Here is a 19610-nt window from a genome sequence, read left to right on the forward strand (position 1 = left end):
AAGATTTTCAAGGTCAAAGTAGTACTTCAAAAGGGAGCATAAAGTGAACTTTATAGCTTATTCCTTCCTGAACTATTTCTATCTTCCAGTGTTCTGCTAGTTCATACTAATGCTTTAACATATACACTTCTATAACAATATATACATTCATATATTTCTAAGGCCGCCTTTACCATACTTTTAATATTCTTCGATCATGCTTTCCGTTCAATTAAACAAACACTTAGGAGCTACAAATGTGTCAGCAACCGTGTTCTCAAGAAAGTTACAGTCCTGCCTTCCTTGCACCCCCAAATCTGGCCCATGAAGGCATCTATTAAATAATAACTGATAGAAAAGTGGGGTATTTATCATCTAGGAAAGTATTTGTGAACCTGAAACGTTTCCAATCCTCTTCTGAATGATGAGTACTAATTTTTTATTTCCTTTTATCAATCTTATGAATCTAGAAATATCTGGCTGGACTCACAATAATTTTTTAAAACATAACCCATTAGTTCCCAAGATTAGAGACTCAGTAGCTTACAAAATAAGTCATTAAAATGCTGCCAAGGCTCCTTCTTGATTATTCTAGGATGGCCCAAACTACCTATGTGGAGAGATACTCCGCTAAGCGCCTCTGCAATATTCCTTATCATTTTATAGAACAATGTCCGATGAACAACACAAGGCCATACTCAATCTCTGAGTTTGTTTCAGCTGCATCGAGTCATGGATTCTACTTATTCATTCTCACCCAAAACCTTCATCTCAAAAACCACTGGGAAGCCTAAATCTCCATCTATGGGGCCATACTTGAATAAGTTACAGTACATTCCTATAATGGAATATCCATCCTGCTGCTATAAAAAAGAATGAGAAACCTCTTTATATATTTATCCATAAAGATGTATATTTGAGTAAAAGAAAAGCAGGGCACAGAACACTGTGTATATTTAGTATGCTACCATCTGCTTTAAAGGGGAAAATAACATACTTACATGTGCATGAGATAAATCTGGAAGAAATGAAAAACCCTAATTCAGTGGGTGTCTGCTGGGAAAGGGCCTGAGGGACAGGAGTGGGGGGAGACAATATGACCAAAGATACTTTATGTATTTTCAGCCCTTGTGAATGAATTACCTATCTTACAACTACAACGTCGCCATCATCACAATGACAACCACACAACAAAGCTATTCAGAGAAGAAAGGAGGCTCTCACATGGTATGGCCACAGAGGTCGGATTAAGGAAGGACAAGTTACCTTAAAAGGAAATTACACTATGATGTCATTTCACCGCTATAGGAGAAAGACTTTCCATACTCAAAGGGCCCATGTACCAGCATGTAAAGTTGGAGGAATCACTCTGGAACCTTAAAACGGTTTTGCAATTTGAGATATCCTGAGACTCTGTCCTCGGACCAGCGCATCCCATCCACTTCCACAAAGTGCCTCTGGCCCTTCTGACTGCAGAGACTGTATCCAGCTTAACCCAGCGGAGGATGCAGGGCACTGTGATAGAATCGGCGGCCCCTTCTATTGGGAACATCGGGATGAAAGAAGAGGATGGCTGTGATGATGCTAAAGTGTCTTCCTAGGAACACAATCCAATCAAACTTCTCACGGTAGTAACTGCTTCATTCCCAGCAAATTATGGATGGGAATGAGCCTGGGCGAGCACCAGTGGAGATGCTGGTGGGACCAGAGGCAGGAGGGCTGTGAGGGCAGAGGCTAGGAGCAACTATGGAGGAAGTTCACTGACTACACTAATAGAATCCGAATTGCCCCTGCATCTCAGGTGAGAGCCAGCATAGGAAGAAAGGCGAGAGGGATTGAGGGACTCTCCCAGCGCCCTCAACAAGAGTTAAAGGCCACACCAAGTTGTGATGGGCTCTAGTGTGCGATGAAAAGGTAAAGTGCTGGAAGAAAGAAAAGCAAGAACTGGGTGCTGGAAACCCCACCCGCCATCTATCCTGGGCCCTCCATCTGCAGACGGGGGCCCCCAGAACAAGATCTCAGAGATCCCTTGTCAGCTCTGGAATAAATTCGTAAGGAATCAGGAGACGGCAAAACTGTGGCTGGCAGGATCGACATGTGAGAGGAAGCCATCTGAAGGAAAACAACAGAAGCGGGACTAAATGCGTGAGTGGAGGGAGAGATCCATCCACAGAATGGCAAACTCTTACAGCACTTACTCTGGACCAGATACTTTTCTAAGTGGTTCATCCTCACAACCCTAAGGGATCGGATAGTTTTCATCCCCATTTTATAGATGAGTAAACTGAGGGTCAGGAAAAGATCAACCGGCCAGTAAGCGGAGGATCTAGGGTTCGAACCTAAGCAATTTAGCTCCAGAGCCTAAGAAAGCAATCGAGGTGGGCTCGTGGGGAAAACGTGGTCAGTCAGAAGTCACGCTCAGCACAACGGCAGCTTGAAAGCCCAAACTTTCCTTTGGTTCCTGCTGCAAAGCCCTCTGGAGAGTAGATTCCCTGCTCCAGCCTCCCATCAAAAGCCTTCCCCCAAATTCCCATTTTGCTTAAGAAAGCCAGAGCCAGGGCTGTCGCTGACCACTCAGAACCTGTGTAACTGATTGGGAGTCTTCAAAGCCTGTTCAAAGACAGCACCCACTCCTGGGCCACGTTCCTCTGTGCAAGAATACAGGTCCTGCTCCCATATATACCCTTATCTGCTAAAGCAGCTCCTCCCCAAAATGCCTCCTGCAGCCCATACCTCTTGTTAAAGATTTAAAAACCACCCACACTGGCTTGAAATATAATTACTTCCACATTTGCATTTTCCCTTGTTTCATTCTTGCAGGTCTCTGCAAAATGCTATTAACCACCTGACTTTATCACAAATTACAGAAAAGGCTTGAAGAGCAGCTTTCTGCACCTGGTCTCCTAGACAGAAGAGGTTGCGTCACCTGAGTTTCTTTGCCCATTTGATCTCCTAGAGGCCGTTACAAACTCTCCGTGCTAAAGAGTCATCCGGGGAGGGTGACATGAAAATGCAGATTCCCAGACCCTGCTCCCGGGACTCAGAAGTCATGGGTCTGGAGCAGCCCCAGGAATGTGCACTTTCACAGGACTCCCGTGTGTTATGATGCAGAAGGTAGTTTACTTGGAACTGAACCAAGCACACACGGAAAAAAAACTGACCAAGGAGTTTTTGAATTTTAGCTTACAAGTATAAAACATCTCACTGTCTCAAAACTCGGTTAGCCAAACAGCAGTTCTTAAGGGGCTGCTCGTATCTTAAATCGCTTTCTCGTTAAGGGACACCGATTTTATTTATTCCTCGTATCTATTCAGCAAGCCTTTAGCAAGCAGAGCGCACGCGAACTCTCATACAAACACTGTGCTGTGTGATAACAGGCAGAGCGCGCAGATGTTTACAGACACTAGGGGTCCACTCTGCTGGGGCACGGGCTCCAGGCAGGGAGGCTGAAATGGAAGGGCGCTGCCTTCTTTCTGCTCATCAACCTCCCCCACTTCCTAGGATGCGCTCAGCACAGCTCGAGCACTTTATAGATAGGGCTTCACCCATAACCGTCCTGTAAGGCAGAATCCGTTACCCTACATTGTATGGAACTGCACGAAGAAAAAGGAGAGTCTAAACTCACAAAGTACTCAGGATCACACATCTAGGAGGCAGATGTGCATGTCGGGAGGGGTGGCTGAATGCCGAGTTATACAATTTGAGTCTTTGCTCCGTGAGAAATACAAACTCGTTGAATACTTACAAGAAGGCAGGGGCTCTATTATACAGAGCTAAGCCTTACTGCTCTATGAGGATGGGAGAGAAAGCAGCTGAGAGACTACTGACATCCTAAGAGGAAGGGGTGGAGACCTGGAACCAGAGTGTGGCAGGGAGAGGACAGAGATGGGGGCGGGGGGGCCTGGAGTCGCTACTGGTCATGGGGGCAGTGGGAGAGCAAACAGACAAGAGGATGACTTTTTGGTATCTAACTTGGGTAGAATCACGGTGCCTCTGGGTGAGATGGGAAAGTCGAGAAGAGCAAACACAGGGGTTACAACAGTGGCCTCCGGTTGGGAAACGCAGACGTCCCCAGGGAGACGCTCTGCAGGTAGCTGGAAACAGGAGTTCTGAATGTGTTTGCTGTGAGCGCTGGGCATCTGGACACGTCAGCACAGAACCGCTGCTTGAGTCACAGAGGAAGAGGAGGTTGAATGGGGATATAAAGAATTCTGTTGAAGAATTCTGACCTTCCCATATGAGGGAAGGAAACACCAGGTGACCAATGAGTACATGGGAAAGACAAGGGCAAAGAGAGAGGGTTGTGGGAAAGTCCACGCATCAAAAGTGAAAGGTCTACACCCCTACGCCAGCACTCCTAATAACAGAGGTGGAAGCCGGCTTAGGACGCTGTGGTATCAGGTGAAGGAGGCGAGGACATGGTCCCTGCAAGCTGCCTGCTGCCTTCCAACCTTGAAAGGTGAATGAAACTGAAAGCAAGCAGAGGAAACCAGCAGAGTACAAAGTGCCACGAGATCCACCTCCCCACAGCCAAGAAGCTGGGAGCAAATCAGATACATCAGAAATGCCACTGGACAGCTGCAGAGTGTATGCGTTTCTGAAGAGGGAAAAGGAGAGATCACATGCGTCCTTGAATTGTCGCGGTGTTTAAACACCTACGCTGAAAGTCTACTTAAAGAGCCCACACATGGCTCGCGATGGTCATCTCCTGCGGAAATCAGGGACCACGTCCCTGCACATTCGGTCCTTGTCAATGGGGATGTGAAGTTCACGGTGAAAGGATACGGTTCCTCAAAAAGCTACCATCCAAAGTGATATACAGCTCAGACCCACAGACTGAAATTTATACACTATGATTTGCTAGTATTGACTGTGGAAAAATTTTATTTTCTCTAAATTTTGTTTCGGAGGGCAGCAGAAAGTAAAGATCATGAGATGCTAGTAATAACCTAAGTTGACGGTTTGAGTTAAGCTCCCTGAACTGACATTTTGGTACTTCTCCACAGACCTCTGGGTCATCTTCATTTTTTTGTTCTCTGTATGTTTGTTTTTAACAAACCGGAAGGGAAAGCTCCAGGAAACAAATGATGGGAAGGCCATCATTCCTTCCCCACCTTCAAAGTGCAAAAATGCCGTTCCAGAACCCCCTCCTCTTCATTTTTAACAGGCCTCCCAATGTCAAAACCAGGATTTGCTGCCCATGTTCTAAGCTCTCTATAAAAATTCCTGTAGTGGCAACAATAAAAGAGCTAAACAGCCCAGTGGATATGAAGCCTGCGGGTTGTGATACTTTTTATGACATAAAAGGAATTTTCTGCCTCAGCTAAAAGGCTGAAATACCTAATATTGGGGAATAAAGGGAATACGTATCACATCTCTTTGAAACGGGAGGAAAACAGTATTAATAATAACAGAGACAAGAGAAACCAAGGAAGGCAACGCAAAGATGTCAACCCTCTTCGTGAATTAATGCACTTTGAGAGTGACTAGAACACCCGCCCCCTATCTGTCCCGTAAGAAAATGATCGCCAGTGAATGTACCGTGACTTGGATCGTGAGATGCAGATGTACCAGGGTGTGAGCCAGTGTGTGGGGCTACGGATACGAGAGGTACTAAAACTGAATGTAATTCGTAGAACATGAATAGATGCTCGTAACTGTAGAGATGATAACCTAGAGCAGATAATTAACATAAGAGAAAACATCACAACGTCCTTTCCCAAGCACAAAACCGCATCATCAGAAACGGCCCTGGCTCTCTGTCAGCGGTTTTTGAGAACTTGACATTCTTTCCAAACATGCACCCAAAATAATATTACACTAACCTCACGTATTTGATTTATCGCTTCCTCTTCAACATCAGTTCCTTTAGAGGCACTTAAAGAACTATCTGACTTTAAAAGAAGTCAAATACTAAATTAAAATGATCATTTTAATTACTAAACGTAGTCAATTAGCCATGTGTTGAAAATATTTCAGATCAATCTATTACATAAAAATAACTAACAAATTGGTATGAAGTACATTATAAATTGTCATATAAACGGTCTATAATAAGAATCACCATCATCATAAAAATAATTTAATTGCCCCAAAGGGACTGGAGTGACTCTCTAACATTTTGTCCCTCCAGGACTGAGGAAAGAAAACACTAAATACATAAAACTTGGAGATAATGAGAAGTAAGTGCCATTAAGCTCGTTGTCACTTTAAAAGGTCAGTGTCCGGGAAGGGCCCAAAATCAAAACAAAACTCCCCACAAAACCCCCAATTCAAGAAAGATCAGCAGACTGAATGAATTTTAATTTTAGCTGATGAGGCAAATGCATAATGTTGACCAATAGCATCATGTAAAGAATATTCAACAGATTGTTTTTTTTGAATTTTTTAATACGTAAGGTCTGGGAAAATAGACAATTTTCTGACCTGCTTCCTAATGTTAACTAATTTTCATTGCTCCCAATGAAAGCACTCCGGAGAATAAGAAAAAGAGGTGACATGAGCTGATTTACATTTCTCTGCTATAAAACCAGAAGTTTATAACCAAAGAAAAAGCAAGACTGTCAAAAATGTTAAATATACTCTAGACATTGCTCATCATTCTTTTTAAGAATTGGGAAGTTGTAGGGTATGTTGAATTAAGCAACAAAGAGGTCAAGAGCAATGAAACCGAACCTCAGGCACATGCTAATGGCTGAGCTACTTTCTCCATCTATAAAAATCGGGACACTCTTACTGCTCTCTATGTTAGGTAATTAACAGCTAAAAGCACTTTGGAAGTACAAACTGCTAAATAAATTATGACTGCCAAAGAATTTTACCCGTCACGTGCTAAATAATAGTGATGAAACAAGGGCCTTGAACTTTACCACTTTTGTTTTCAAATTAATCATGTAAACAAGACTCTAATCTCTCATAATATTAGGCCTAGCACAGTATTAGGTAGCAAGTTCAATTTAGGGATTCAAAATCACCGAAGGGATCTTGTTTTTCCAAGAGCAGTTGATTCAACTTTATATGCAGTAATGAAAGTAAGTTCATGTCCTAATCCAGTAGCTACAGAAATATCACCATGACACGTGTGTCCACATTTTGGCTAATTCCAACTCGAGGCCATTCTACTCGAAAATCTACAAAGCTACCAACTTTTTGAGAATTTCCTTTTGTTTCAGATTGATTTTGAAATCCTAAACCGTAGTTATGTTTTAAACTATCTTCTGGGAATTAACAAAACACTGGACTTTCAGCTAAAATCACTGTTCTCTGCCCCTCCCAATCTCTTAGACTATAATATTTATTAGATGGTAGACCTATCAAAGAACCTTCAGTGCTTTTTTAGACTTGTTTACTGACGAAAGAGGATAAAGATCCTGGCACCAATTCTATGACCTTCCAAACTTTCTATTCCAATGGTGGTTGACCATGTCATAAAATTTAAAATCTGGACTAGGAAAGCTAACATCACTTCATTAGTCATCTACAGCATCTTATTCTTTTTCCATATTCATTTGAAATAGCTACCAAGTGCTGTGAAACTGAAAAACAATCAAACAACTAACAAACAAACAAAAGACCCAAAGAATTTTAAATCACAGAAAGATGACACAACCTTAGAGAGCAAATTCATTTTAATTCTTCCTCATTGAAAATATAACATCTGAAAGAGACAGTCTCCTATCTAAGCCTACAATCTGATCAAGGTTCTGCTTACAAAGTGCATGGTTCTGTGAATTACCTGGACGATTAGAAATAAAGTGCAGCTATGAAGAACGGTTTAAACATCATTAAACAAACAAGCCTAAATTATTATATATTTGGGGAGAAAGTCATGTCCAGTTATTACTTTAAGGAAAAATTAAACATCTACGAAAGAAACCAAAGTAAAGGGTATGGTTCACAGTAAAATGCAAACATATAATTTTATCCTCTTAATAACCAAGACCTCAAATACCAAGTTTTAGTGACTCATATTAACTTAATCGTGACATCAGCTTTTATAATCAGAGATGTACAAAGACCACTGTGCTCCAAACATAATTATTGCACCAGAGTCTCGTTTCATGAAATTATTAGTTAAGATGAGAGCCTCTGAACAAATTCATATTTGATTAGTTTCACTTATTTAAGAACGCTGAATAATTTAAGACAGTTGAAATAAAAGGAAAGCAAAAGGGGCACTTCTGAGCAGTGCTGACGTCATCTGCACCCTGCCCTCTCCAGGTGGACCCTGAATTCAGAACGATTATGAACTGTGAGTACCTTCCAGGTGAAGCCACATCAGCCTCCCCTTCACAGCAATGACAGAGGCCACGCAGAGTTCTCCCGGATTCCTGGGGTTCACGGCTTCAAGTTTCATGTTCTGTGTGAAGCCCCGGCTGAATGACGTCTGAAACAGAAACAGAACTGACACTGAGCCAGCAGATACCACAGCCAGATAACGCGCAGCAAGGGAGTGGCCGGCTGGCACGGCAGAAATGTATACACGCGCACGCACGCGCACGTGCACGTGCACGCACACAGATTTACTGATAAGACGGACAGGCGAGCGCGCCTGCTTAGTCTTTCCCCACCATCCACGAGGAAAGAACCACACACCCTTCGCTTGTTTCCCAGAAGTGAGAACTACGCTGGGCACACGGCAGGTGCCTAACAATATCTGCTGAATGAGCACGAGGGTGAGTCCACTCTGGCTTCCCAGTTCCATGTGCGTCCTTCCAACCTCAGAATCACTGTGGTACCGATCACTCCTCCCACGTCCCTGCGCTCCTCACTCAGGTCCCCCCGGGCGTATCTGAGGGTGAAAGGAGACGGTGACCTCCACCTGGGATCCTCTCCTTCAGCTGGATGTCTGTCCTCTAGCTTTTCTTTTGGTACAAGGTCCGCTGGTGATGAATTCCCAGTTTTCTTTTATCTGAAATGGTCTCTATTTTCCCTTTGTTCTCTGTTTATTTTTATTTACTTTTAAAATTCATTTTTAAAAATTCACAGAGGGAAATTCACTTTTTGGTGTGCTGTTCTAGGAAAGCAGGGCTGTCAGGTGAATGTACACACAATCCTGTAGCCATAACCACCATCAAGACACAGAGCGTGCTATCACCCCCAAAATGCCCTTGCACCGGCCCTTCGGTGAGCAGTCCCTCCTAGACCCCCAACTCCTGGAACACTGATCTGCTTCCTGCTCCCGTAATTCCACTTTTTCTATGATACCATCTAAGTGGAATCCTACCCCACTTAGCCTTGTCAGTTTGGCTTTTTTCACGAAGCAAAGTGCATCTGAGAGTCAGTCAGGCCATCACACGGATGGGTACCTCAGTCTACTTTACTGAGTGGTTTCTACACAGGCACCATGATTTATCTATCCATTTACCAGCTGAAGGACAGCTGAGTTGTTTCCGGGTTTTGGTAGTTGTGAAGAAAGCCACTATGGACATTCAAAGACAAGTTTTTGTGTGAGCATAACTATATTAAGCTGCTCAGGCTGCCGCAGCCAGTACCATGGGCCGGGCGACTTAAACAACAGAAATGTATTGTTTCATGGTTCTGGAGGCTGCAAATCCAAGATCAGGCTGTGAGCAGGATTAATTTTTTCTGAGGTCTCTCTCCTTGGCTTGAAGACGGCCATCTTCTCCCTGTGTCTTTACATGGTCTTTCCTCCATGTATGTGGCCTATGTCCTAATCTCCTTTTCTTATAGGGACACCAGTCATATTGGAGAAAGGCCTACCCATGTGACCTCATTTTACCTTAATTACTTTTCTGAACACTCTAAGTACAGTCACATTTTGAGATACTGAGAATTAGGGCCGTAACACATGAATTTTGGGGGGACAAAATTCAGCCTCTAACACTAAGTTCTCATTTCTCTAGAAACGGAAGGATTGCTGGACCATATGGTAAATGCACATTTCTAAGAAACTGCAAAATTATTTTCCAATATGCCATTTTGCACTCCCACCAACAGTGTACGGAGTTTCAGCTGCTAAACAGCCTCACCAGCACGATTGCCAGTTTTTCAAATTTTAGTCTTTCTAATAGGTAGGTCTAGTGGTATCTCATTGTACTTTTTTTTTTTTTTTTTTGCGGTACGCGGGCCTCTCACTGTTGTGGCCTCTCCCATTGTGGAGCACAGGCTCCGGGCGCGCAGGCTCAGCGGCCATGGCTCATGGGCCCAGCCGCTCCGCGGCATGTGGGATCTTCCCGGACCGGGGCATGAACCCGTGTCCCCTGCATTGGCAGGCGGACTCTCAACCACTGTGCCACCAGGGAAGCCCTCATTGTGCTTTTAACTTGCATCTTCTCTGTAACCAATGAGGTTCAGCACTTTTTCACGTGTCTGTCACTTGTACAATCTTCTTGGATGAAATGTCTTTTTATCTTCATTCCACAAGTATATTTTCGCTGGATCTAGAATTACAGTTTTCTTCTTTTAGCATTCTAAAGACATTAATTCACCATCTCTTAGTCTCCATTGTTTCTGATGAGACGTTTGTTGTTATTTAAATTGCTGTTCCTGTATAAGGAATATATCATTTTTCTCTTGATGCTTTGAAGATTTTCCTCTTTATGTTTGGTTATCAGCAATTTGACTAGGTTGTGTTTCTTTGTATTTGTGTTGCTTATTCACTGAGATTCCTGAACCCATTAATTTAGATCTTTCAGCTACTCTGGTAAATTTGGAGTCATTGTTTCTTCATCTATTTTTTTTCTTCCACAATCTCTGTGGCCACATCTTCTGAGTCACCAAGTACACATGATATGGTTGCTCAGATCCCTGGGATTCTATTCATCTTTCCCTCCCTTCCTTCCAATCATTTTTTTCCTCTCTGTTCTTCAGATAGTATAATTTCTATTTTCAAGGTCATGAACTCTTTGCTCTGTCATCTCTATTCTGCTATTAAGCCCTTCCAATGAATTTGCTTATCTTGGATATTGTATTTTTTGGTTCTAAAATTTCTCTTTTTTATCTTCTCTACTTCTGTTCTGGCACTTCCTATCTTTTTATTCATTACAAGAATATTTTCCTTTACATCAATGGCTTGAAACTTTAGAGTATATCCGAATTATCCAGAGAGCTTTTTAAAAACATAGCCTGCTAAGTCTCACCCCAAAGTTTGTGATTCAGTTGATCTGAGGTGAGGTCAGCAAATCTGTATTTCCAACAAGTTCCCAGGAGATGCTGAAGCTGCTGGTGCAAAGACTACACTTGGAGAACCACCGCTTTACACCATGGAGCTTAGTTGTAATAGGGGCTTTAAAATACTTGTCTGCTAATTTCAACATCTGGGACATGTTGGATTTGGTCTGTGTTGATTTATCTTTTCTACTGAGAATGAGTCTGACTTTCCTATTTCTTCATGCATTGAGCAACTCTGGATTGAAACCTGGATGTTTTAAATATATATCACAGAGACTCTGGATTGTGTTATATTCCTCCCAAGAGTGTTGATTTTTCTGTTTTAGCAAGCAATTAACTTGGCTGGACTCAAACTATACACTCTGTCTCTTGAGAAGCAGCTCAAATCTCAGTTCAGTTCTTTCATCCTTAGCAAGGCTTCTTGGAGTTTTCCTGGCACACACATGGTTCAGGGATCAGTTAAAGATTTAGGCAGAGTTTATGTACTGGATTTGTGGTCTTCCCTCCTGCCTCTCCCCTGTCTGAGTCTTCCCTCACTTTCCAGTAGCTGTGGTTGCCCAAATTCTGTTAACTGGTTCATCAGGCCAGAAAGACCTTGAATTTTATATCACTGTTTTCATTAGCCCCTATGTTGTCAACTGTGGCTGACCTTAAGCCAAAAGTCTGTAAAAAATGGGTGATCACTCCTGCTACTACTTTCTTCCAAGCATCTGTTCCCCTCTAAAACCCTTCTGCTTTTGTTCATTTTCCATGTCTCTCAGGTACTAGTTTTGGTATCCTGCCCAGAATTTATAGTTGCTATCTGCAGGGGGATCAATTCAGTATGAGCTTACTCAGCCAATACTAGAAGCAAAACTCCCTCCTAACACTTTAAAAATAAATATGAAAGTTTCCAAAATTACCCACTACTATAAATTTTTTTATCAGACATTGCAATACTATATAAATGTATCTACTTTGAAATACATAAACTGAGATAAACAGGTTCCTGTAAGTAAGAGAGATTACATCTTTATATGACTCATGGAAAGAAACCAAGGTAATTCACATTTCCATGTCTTTTTATAGAAGTTAAGTTGAAAATGCAATTATATTTTTATGTTACCAGAACAAAATTATCCAATGTATGTTGAAAAACCAATATGCTCCTTTCCTTTATGTTTCTTCAGAAATCGAAATCAAAGGAATTCTACGTTGGCTGTTTTTCTGCAAGTCGTCTGGCCTCATTCATGCATATTAGGTATTGAGTTTCTTTTTGATGACATGACTCGATACACTGCCTGAAAAGCCTCTAAGTAAGTTAAAATGCATTTTATCCTACTTAATAAGGGAAAGCTACAACCGTGTAACCTATTTTCATTTCAACTCACTGCCTGAGGGTAATTTATAAAGGATCAATAGCAAAACTGTTACCTTTGAGTTTATTTTACTAAGCATTTGCCTGTGTCAATCCATCCCAGAACAGCCTCGGATTGCTAAACATCCCCAGGGTAACGTCTTCCATGCATCCACTTCCACACGACCCCTCCTCTGGTACACACGAGATGTGTGATTAAAAAATGATTCATGATAAGCATTCCATTAAAGAGCACTTGTAGCCTGTTAACATCATCCAGCAAAGTACCAGTAATGCAATGCACGTGCCACCAAGGCAGATAACAATCCTGTCGATTAAATAAACGGACAGCAAGAAACAAAGGGGGCATCTTTGTAACAAGTGCATTCCTAATGAATACGCCAGCATTTTCATTAATACAGATTTCATCTTGGTAGCTGAATCCTGAAAGCTCAGAGGCCACCTGGGGATATGGCTCCTGGCTCCACTATAAAGATCCATTTGGACAACGGCTGGCTGATGGGAGCAGAAGACATAAAAAGACACCTTGGGGGAACCATGTTGTCACAGAAGAAATAACTCCCTAAATCCAGAACAAGGGGAAGATGTGAGGAGTTTCTTCCCAAGGCTAAAGAGTTAGGGAAGGACAATCTCCCGTCTGGAAGAAAGCACAACCTCAAAGGGGTTTGAGGATGCAATGAGGAGTTTCCACGATCACAAATAAAAGGCAACGAGGCCAGCAGATTCCATGACAAGTGATGTCAACCCAGTTTGAAGTGTAGTAAGACTCCACGGACTTAATATGCCTTAAGAGCTAACCAGCTGCTGTTCCCATGGTGGCAGATCGCACAGCTGTCTCCACACCACCTCACACCCTTCATACAGCTCTTTCAACGCTTCAGAAGAGCTACCTTTGTGAAAGGCAATGTCATCCAGTAGAAGTTCATTCAATCGTGTAAGGAGCCCTGATTTCCAACCCTGCCACTGACGTGTTTCCGTATTTATGAGCACAAGCTGACCTCGTCATCAACCTACTTAATTCTCCAAAATCTGATTATGATTTATGCTCAGTGTTGAGCTTCTCTCTGTTAAGCCAGCTCTTCCCATCAGAAAGCGTTGCCAACTGAATCCCTGGAGTAAAAATTATCGGTGGGGCAGCAATGAATCAGCATCTCTAGGCGCACGTGCCCAGAAAACAATTCTTTGGTGTGGGAGCACATTGCACTGTAGGATCTGGAGTCTCCAACCGGAAGACTGCATCTTTTTTCTTAGCATAAAAAATTAACTCTCATAACTAAACGCATGTTAAACATACGAGGCTATACATCTCTGCCTCACTCTCAAAACGAACATGATAATTCACATCCCTTTTTAGTTCCTACGGTTGATAAAGTTTACATGAATAATTTGTAAACTATTTTCTACAACAAACTCCTATAAATAAGCAAGTACACACGTTCGAACACACACGCACACGCACACACACACACACGGAGTTATTTTATATGTCTCGGTGCCAATAAGCTGTATTTGAAGAAGGAGGTGGCTTAAAGTAAGCACAGCAGAAAACTGTTGGGTTAGCATGTTATTACTTTAATCCAATGAAAAATTTAGGAACATATTTTAAGAATATACCTCAGGAGCAGAGAATCTCCCATTCAATGTTAAGGTCTTGACCTTAACAAAGTGCACAGCTAATGGTGGCCCTGGTGGCTGGCTGTCCACCAAACTCTGTCCTCCTCCTGCCAGTGTACAGGCTCAAGGTGGGGGGACAGCCCAGCCAGGGCACACTGCCTGGTCTCACTCATGGCATGGTGTAGCCGAGTGACTAGTTCTCAACGACAGCAGGTGACAGGAGTAAGATGTCATATGTGTCAATATCAAGCTACAGTGTCTAGAACTACGGTTATCTTCTGCTGGTTCTCTTTTCTTATCTGCTCACTAGACGAAGCCGAGTACAGACCTAGACCAAGGCTCAGTGCAAGGAGAAGAACCACCTGGTAATCAGGAACAACCTGGACCGTCCACAAGTCAGAGAAAAACTTACGACATGTTTAGTGGTCAACCTGTCACTACAGCCCAGCGTCTCCCTAACTGACACAAAAACGGAAAGGAGGACTTTTCAAAACTGACAAAAAGGCTTAGCATCCCATGGTACAGGGTAGCACCCTAACCTCATCTTGTTCAATAAATAAAAAGCAACTTATACAACTTACACAGCTCAAGGTGGACAACATTAATGAGTAAAGGCGTAGCAAGAACCAGGCTTCTTACGTTTCTGAAGCAGAAGGGAGGCGCTTCTTCTGTCCCATGCTGCTTGTGATAATCTGCCCAGTCGAAGTCCTGGCCAGAGTAACCTGTGCGTGAGAAAATGCAGAGAAGACGCATTAACCAAGCCGCATCTCAGACCAACGAACGGCGCCAGGGTGTGTCGGGAATTTAAAGTAATAAGGGCAGCAAGTATAGGCCCCCTCCCCAAAAGGTGAAGCCCTTTCTCACATGTGACAACATATTGGATTTTATGAGGGTTCAATGAAATATTGTAGACAGTGTAAAGTACTAAATATAGGTAGGGTGTACCATCATTATCATAATTCGGTGCTTGAAACCAGGTGAAGAAGGGGGGAATTTACCCCGTCAGTGCATGCCGGGGCATAGATTTGCTCTGGGGGAGAACAGATGAGACAGAGCATTCCACAGAGCACACCTGCACAAGGCATTTGGCAGAAATACACAACACGTGCCTTCATATCAATTCTGAGTTCAGGTGAACTTACATCTCGACATCTTCGTGGAAACCGTGAGATTTTATTGGAAAACAACACTAGAGGAGAATACTTTTTAAAGAGTAACTGAAGGTAAGACAAATGGCCAAAAAGGAGTTGAGATTCTAGCGGGAAATCCTCCAAAGACATGGAAGTCAGGGAGGAATAAACCTTGCCTTAGAACTGAATCACGGAGGAGGATGGAAAATGAGAACTGGGGAAGGTGCGCCTCTCCGGATGAAGTTTTGGGGGCATATTTGAGATACTGGGGGAGTTTGAGAACCAACTATTCATATGTACTAACTTTAACATGTTTTTTTTCTTTCTTTCTTTATTCATTTCATTTGGGGTTGGGGGAAGAGGTACATAATTATACAATATATATCGATCTATCGTGACCTCCAAAACAAGACATGGGAGAAGTTTGTAACATAAAACAAGGGCTTCCCTGGTGGCGCAGTGGTTGAGAGTCCGCCTGCCGATGCAGGGGACACGGGTTCGTGCCCCGGTCTGGGAAGATCCCAAATGCCGCGGAGCGGCTGGGCCCGTGAGCCATGGCCGCTGGGCCTGCGTGTCTGGAGACTGTGCTCCGCAACAGGAGAGGCCACAACAGTGAGAGGCCCGCGTACCGCAAAAAAAAAACATAAAACAAGAAAGGAGTTGAGTGTATGGCTGAACCTAGGTAGGAAAATACCTCTTAATGTGTCATTTGCATTTCCTGTGAACAAAGGAAGGGAATGGAACCAAAAAATACGGCACCAATCAGGATTACCTGAAACTGCAAAATGCCCCTATAATCATCACTTAACAGTTCTCTCTTCACTGGTTTAAGTATATGTAAAATAAATCTATAAGGGATTTCTTAAGTATATTTTTAAGCCAAGCCCCTGATCTCTTTGCCCTGTATCATCATAAATTCTACACCTGCAAATTCACTTAACATGGGGAATTCTGTTACTAAATCCACATTTGCAGAAAGACTACAGAAATTCCATATTGAAGAAATTCAAGATACTGTTTGCTTCCTACCTCCACCTGTACAAAATAGTATGCTTTTCATTAAGTAAGCTCAATTTACTCAATTCTTTAAAAGATGGGGGTGGAGGTTAACCAAGAAGGCAGTTGTCTTCCTGGCCCAGGGACTGACCCTCCCCCCTCCCCCCTCTCCTGCCGACCATCAGTGACAGAGCACAACCCCCCCCCAACTTGCTCCTGAGACGTCCCTGTAAAGAGTGACAGCTCCTCACTACTTTCCAACGAGGAGATAAGACGTCTCAGAGTCCTGAGATGCTGTGTAATCTTTCTAGCTGGTTTTGAAGAGGTTCTGCACATTCTTCCACATTCCCTTCCCCCCAGACCTTCTGTCCAGAGCTGTCCCTCCAGCCAGAGGGCTCTGGAAGCAACCAAACCAACCTTCTCCTGAACATTTGCAAACAAAGCAAACGTGTCTTAATCAAGACACTGCGAGTTTCTTTACAATTAATGTAATCGTCCACTTCGAGTACTTTCTCTGTAACTGTTTTGGAGCAAATCCTTGCGTTAATATATAAGAATAGAAGAATTCACCGAAAGACACCTCAAACTGGTGAGAAGTCACCTCACTGTATGAAAATACTGAACCAGAAAGGAGAACTGGATGAAGGACCCAGTTCTACCAGGACTTGGATGAACCAAGGTCGAAATAAATTAAGTCTTCTGTACCTGGCTTTCCCTCTCTACTAATCCGCAAGAGAAAGAAAAGAGCTTCAAACTCTCCTCAAGCTGCTGCATTTCATGATTCAGAGCCACTACTACCAATTACCATTGCTATTTAGGACTATTTCCCTTCCCTCTGCGGTTAATTCCCTTCTCTTCTCCTAGGGGAAAAGTATGACAGGTTGGATGAAGAGAGGATATATAACAAGACATTCCCTAGAAGAGCTCTCAAGTGAACAGCTGGAAACAAGCTGAATCCTGCCAACAGAAGGACCCTGGTGGTTTAGGCCCACGGCTAACTGGCTTTGTTAAGGTCAAGACCTCGTTCTGTTACATATCTCTTCCCTGGACCTCTGCTACTTCCTGAGTTAGTTTGTGAGCAAAGGAAAATCTTATCAAGATCATGTGGGAAGGGGAGAAACAGGAAAAAACCCATACAAACGCACAGCAAACCATTTTCTGAAATAACATCAAATTTAGGTATTCTGTATGGTCGGCATCTGTTCAGATAAAACTTTCCAACTTAGGGGTCACCTCTACACCCTATACAGATAGCCATTTAGCTGGATTTTCTATCACGTTCATAACCACCAACTTCCAATGGATTTTCAACCCACTCCATAAATGCCAGGCTCACGGTTTCTTGGACCTATATTCAATCTTTCTACATCCAGTCTCCAAGATTCTCTATGGGGAGCCACTTTTAATCTAATAATTTCAGGATATATCCAACTCTTGCTGGGTACCTAAGCAACAAGCCATTATTCTGTCCCCAGAACTCTCTCCTTTCCTTGAATATTTGAACAGCTTCAACTCCTCTGCCTCCTCCTTCTCTCAGGGACCTTTATTCGCTTCATCACTTAAAATTCTTCTCCTTCAGTCTGATAATGAGCTCGCTTTGTAAGGCATTTTTGTGACAGTTCAGAAAATAACTGTTACATAAAAACAAACTGCTGTGGCTCCTATAATAGAGACAACAGGGGTCAATTATGCTCATTAATCAACAAAGACAGAACAAGAAGTACTAAGGCTTAACCACAGCCAGGAAAGCATGTTTTAAACCCAGGAGGGAGGAAAACACCAGAGGGGAAAAGAAAATAAAAGGAAATCAAAACCCCTTGGGCTATTAAAATTTGCAACACTGTTGAACTTCCACCACTAGGGTTATTTAAGCTTTAATTAGTGTTTATTCTGCATGAAGTTCCAACTATTACAGGTCCAAAAGGAAACAGGTCAATGACCCATTTTTCCTTACGATACAAATTAATTGACATAAAACAGCTCCACTTGCAAACATTACTATTGACAGTGCAATTGGACAATTATTCTGGAAAACAATTTGGCAGTAAAAACGTCCATGAACTTTGACACAGCAGTTGCACTTCTGGAAATGTAACCCATTAAAAAAAACCCCCAAAACTGATAAAATGTGATACATTAAGATACAATGGCATCATTACTAATACTTTTGATTTAAAACAATCTTTATATCCAAAAGTAGAAAATAATGTGAAACTTAGCCAAGTCCATGGAAAGTCACGCAGGCATGAAAATTGCACCTAGTTTACTAAAAGAAGTCATGAAAAAATGATTACTGTAAGTTTAGATGAAAAGACTGCTACAAGCATACACAGAATTATCAAACTGACATTAAAATATGCAAAAGAAAAGACCTGAAGAAATGTAAGAAAAACTTACAAGGAAATAACAAAATAATTATCTGTGTGGTGGGACTCCTGGATACCTTTTTCTTCTACCTCCTTGTATTTTCCAAGTTTTCACTAATGTTCATGAATTATTTCAATAATACAAAAATTTGGAAAGCATAGCATCTTCACTCTATCTTAAAAAGATAATCAAAGCACCAGTCAACCAATCCAGGAATACAGCATGACGACCTCCCCTCAGCCGTCCTCCTGCTTCTTTGCTAACAGAATCCTGACTGTATCCAGTTCCTAGAGGAAGTTAGGTCTCTCCTCAGCACCAGGAAGTGAATCATGACAACCCTGAGGCAATCATGGCGGTCTTACACCCCTTGCCAGTGACTTGGGATGGAGGGAAGGGCAGGGCTTTAAAAAAGATTTCTCTCTCTCTCTCTCAAAAAAACAGAGACCACTGGAGTAAAAGGTCCTGTTCTGTGCTAGGTGGATATGAAAAAAAGTACAATCTTAATAAAAAATAAAAATAGCAAAAGAATATCATGTTTGACATCTACCTGAATGACAAAATGAAAAACAATGATACAAATCCACCACTGTAAAGGCTGTCTAAAATAATTACATAGAAATACAAAGTTACATATTCAAGGAAACAGAAATCTCAAAGAATGTACACCAAAAGTTATTTTTTCAGGATAGGGAACTTTTTATCAGAATTTTAAAGAATAAATGCATATTAAATCTGCAGTTAAAAAAAAGTATTTAGAAATATACCCTGAAGTCCTATAAAGTGGCAACACTTTCTAAAGCAAGGAAATGCATCCATTTCCTAACAATTCACTGTACGTCTCCAGCTTGCTGGACTCTGCTTAGTTACTGGTAAGACGGGGATGAAACAGGCACGTGCTCTGCTTTCACCTGCTCCGGCAGCTCAGAGAGTGACAGACACACGGCATGGGAAGAGTGACGCAGTGGGTAAAGGCAAGGATGGAGGGAGACGTGGAGAATGAGGAAGGAAAGCCCTGAAGAAAGCCACCCCTCATG

General features: G+C 42.3%; 1 protein-coding gene across 1 annotated transcript in view; it reads right to left on the reverse strand.

Annotated features, from left to right (window-relative positions):
• Positions 1–19610, reverse strand: part of SFMBT2 (Scm like with four mbt domains 2) — a 208357-nt gene that overhangs the window by 46654 nt on the left and 142093 nt on the right. Inside the window, exons 10-11 of the mRNA XM_060159924.1 lie at positions 14723–14805; positions 8239–8365 (exon numbers count right to left, since the gene is read on the reverse strand). Coding sequence (XP_060015907.1) covers positions 8239–8365; positions 14723–14805 — 210 coding nt within the window. The remainder of the gene's footprint in view (positions 1–8238; positions 8366–14722; positions 14806–19610) is intronic.

This window comes from Lagenorhynchus albirostris, chromosome 1, assembly GCF_949774975.1.
Source record: "Lagenorhynchus albirostris chromosome 1, mLagAlb1.1, whole genome shotgun sequence".
NCBI classification, from domain to species: Eukaryota; Metazoa; Chordata; class Mammalia; order Artiodactyla; family Delphinidae; genus Lagenorhynchus; species Lagenorhynchus albirostris.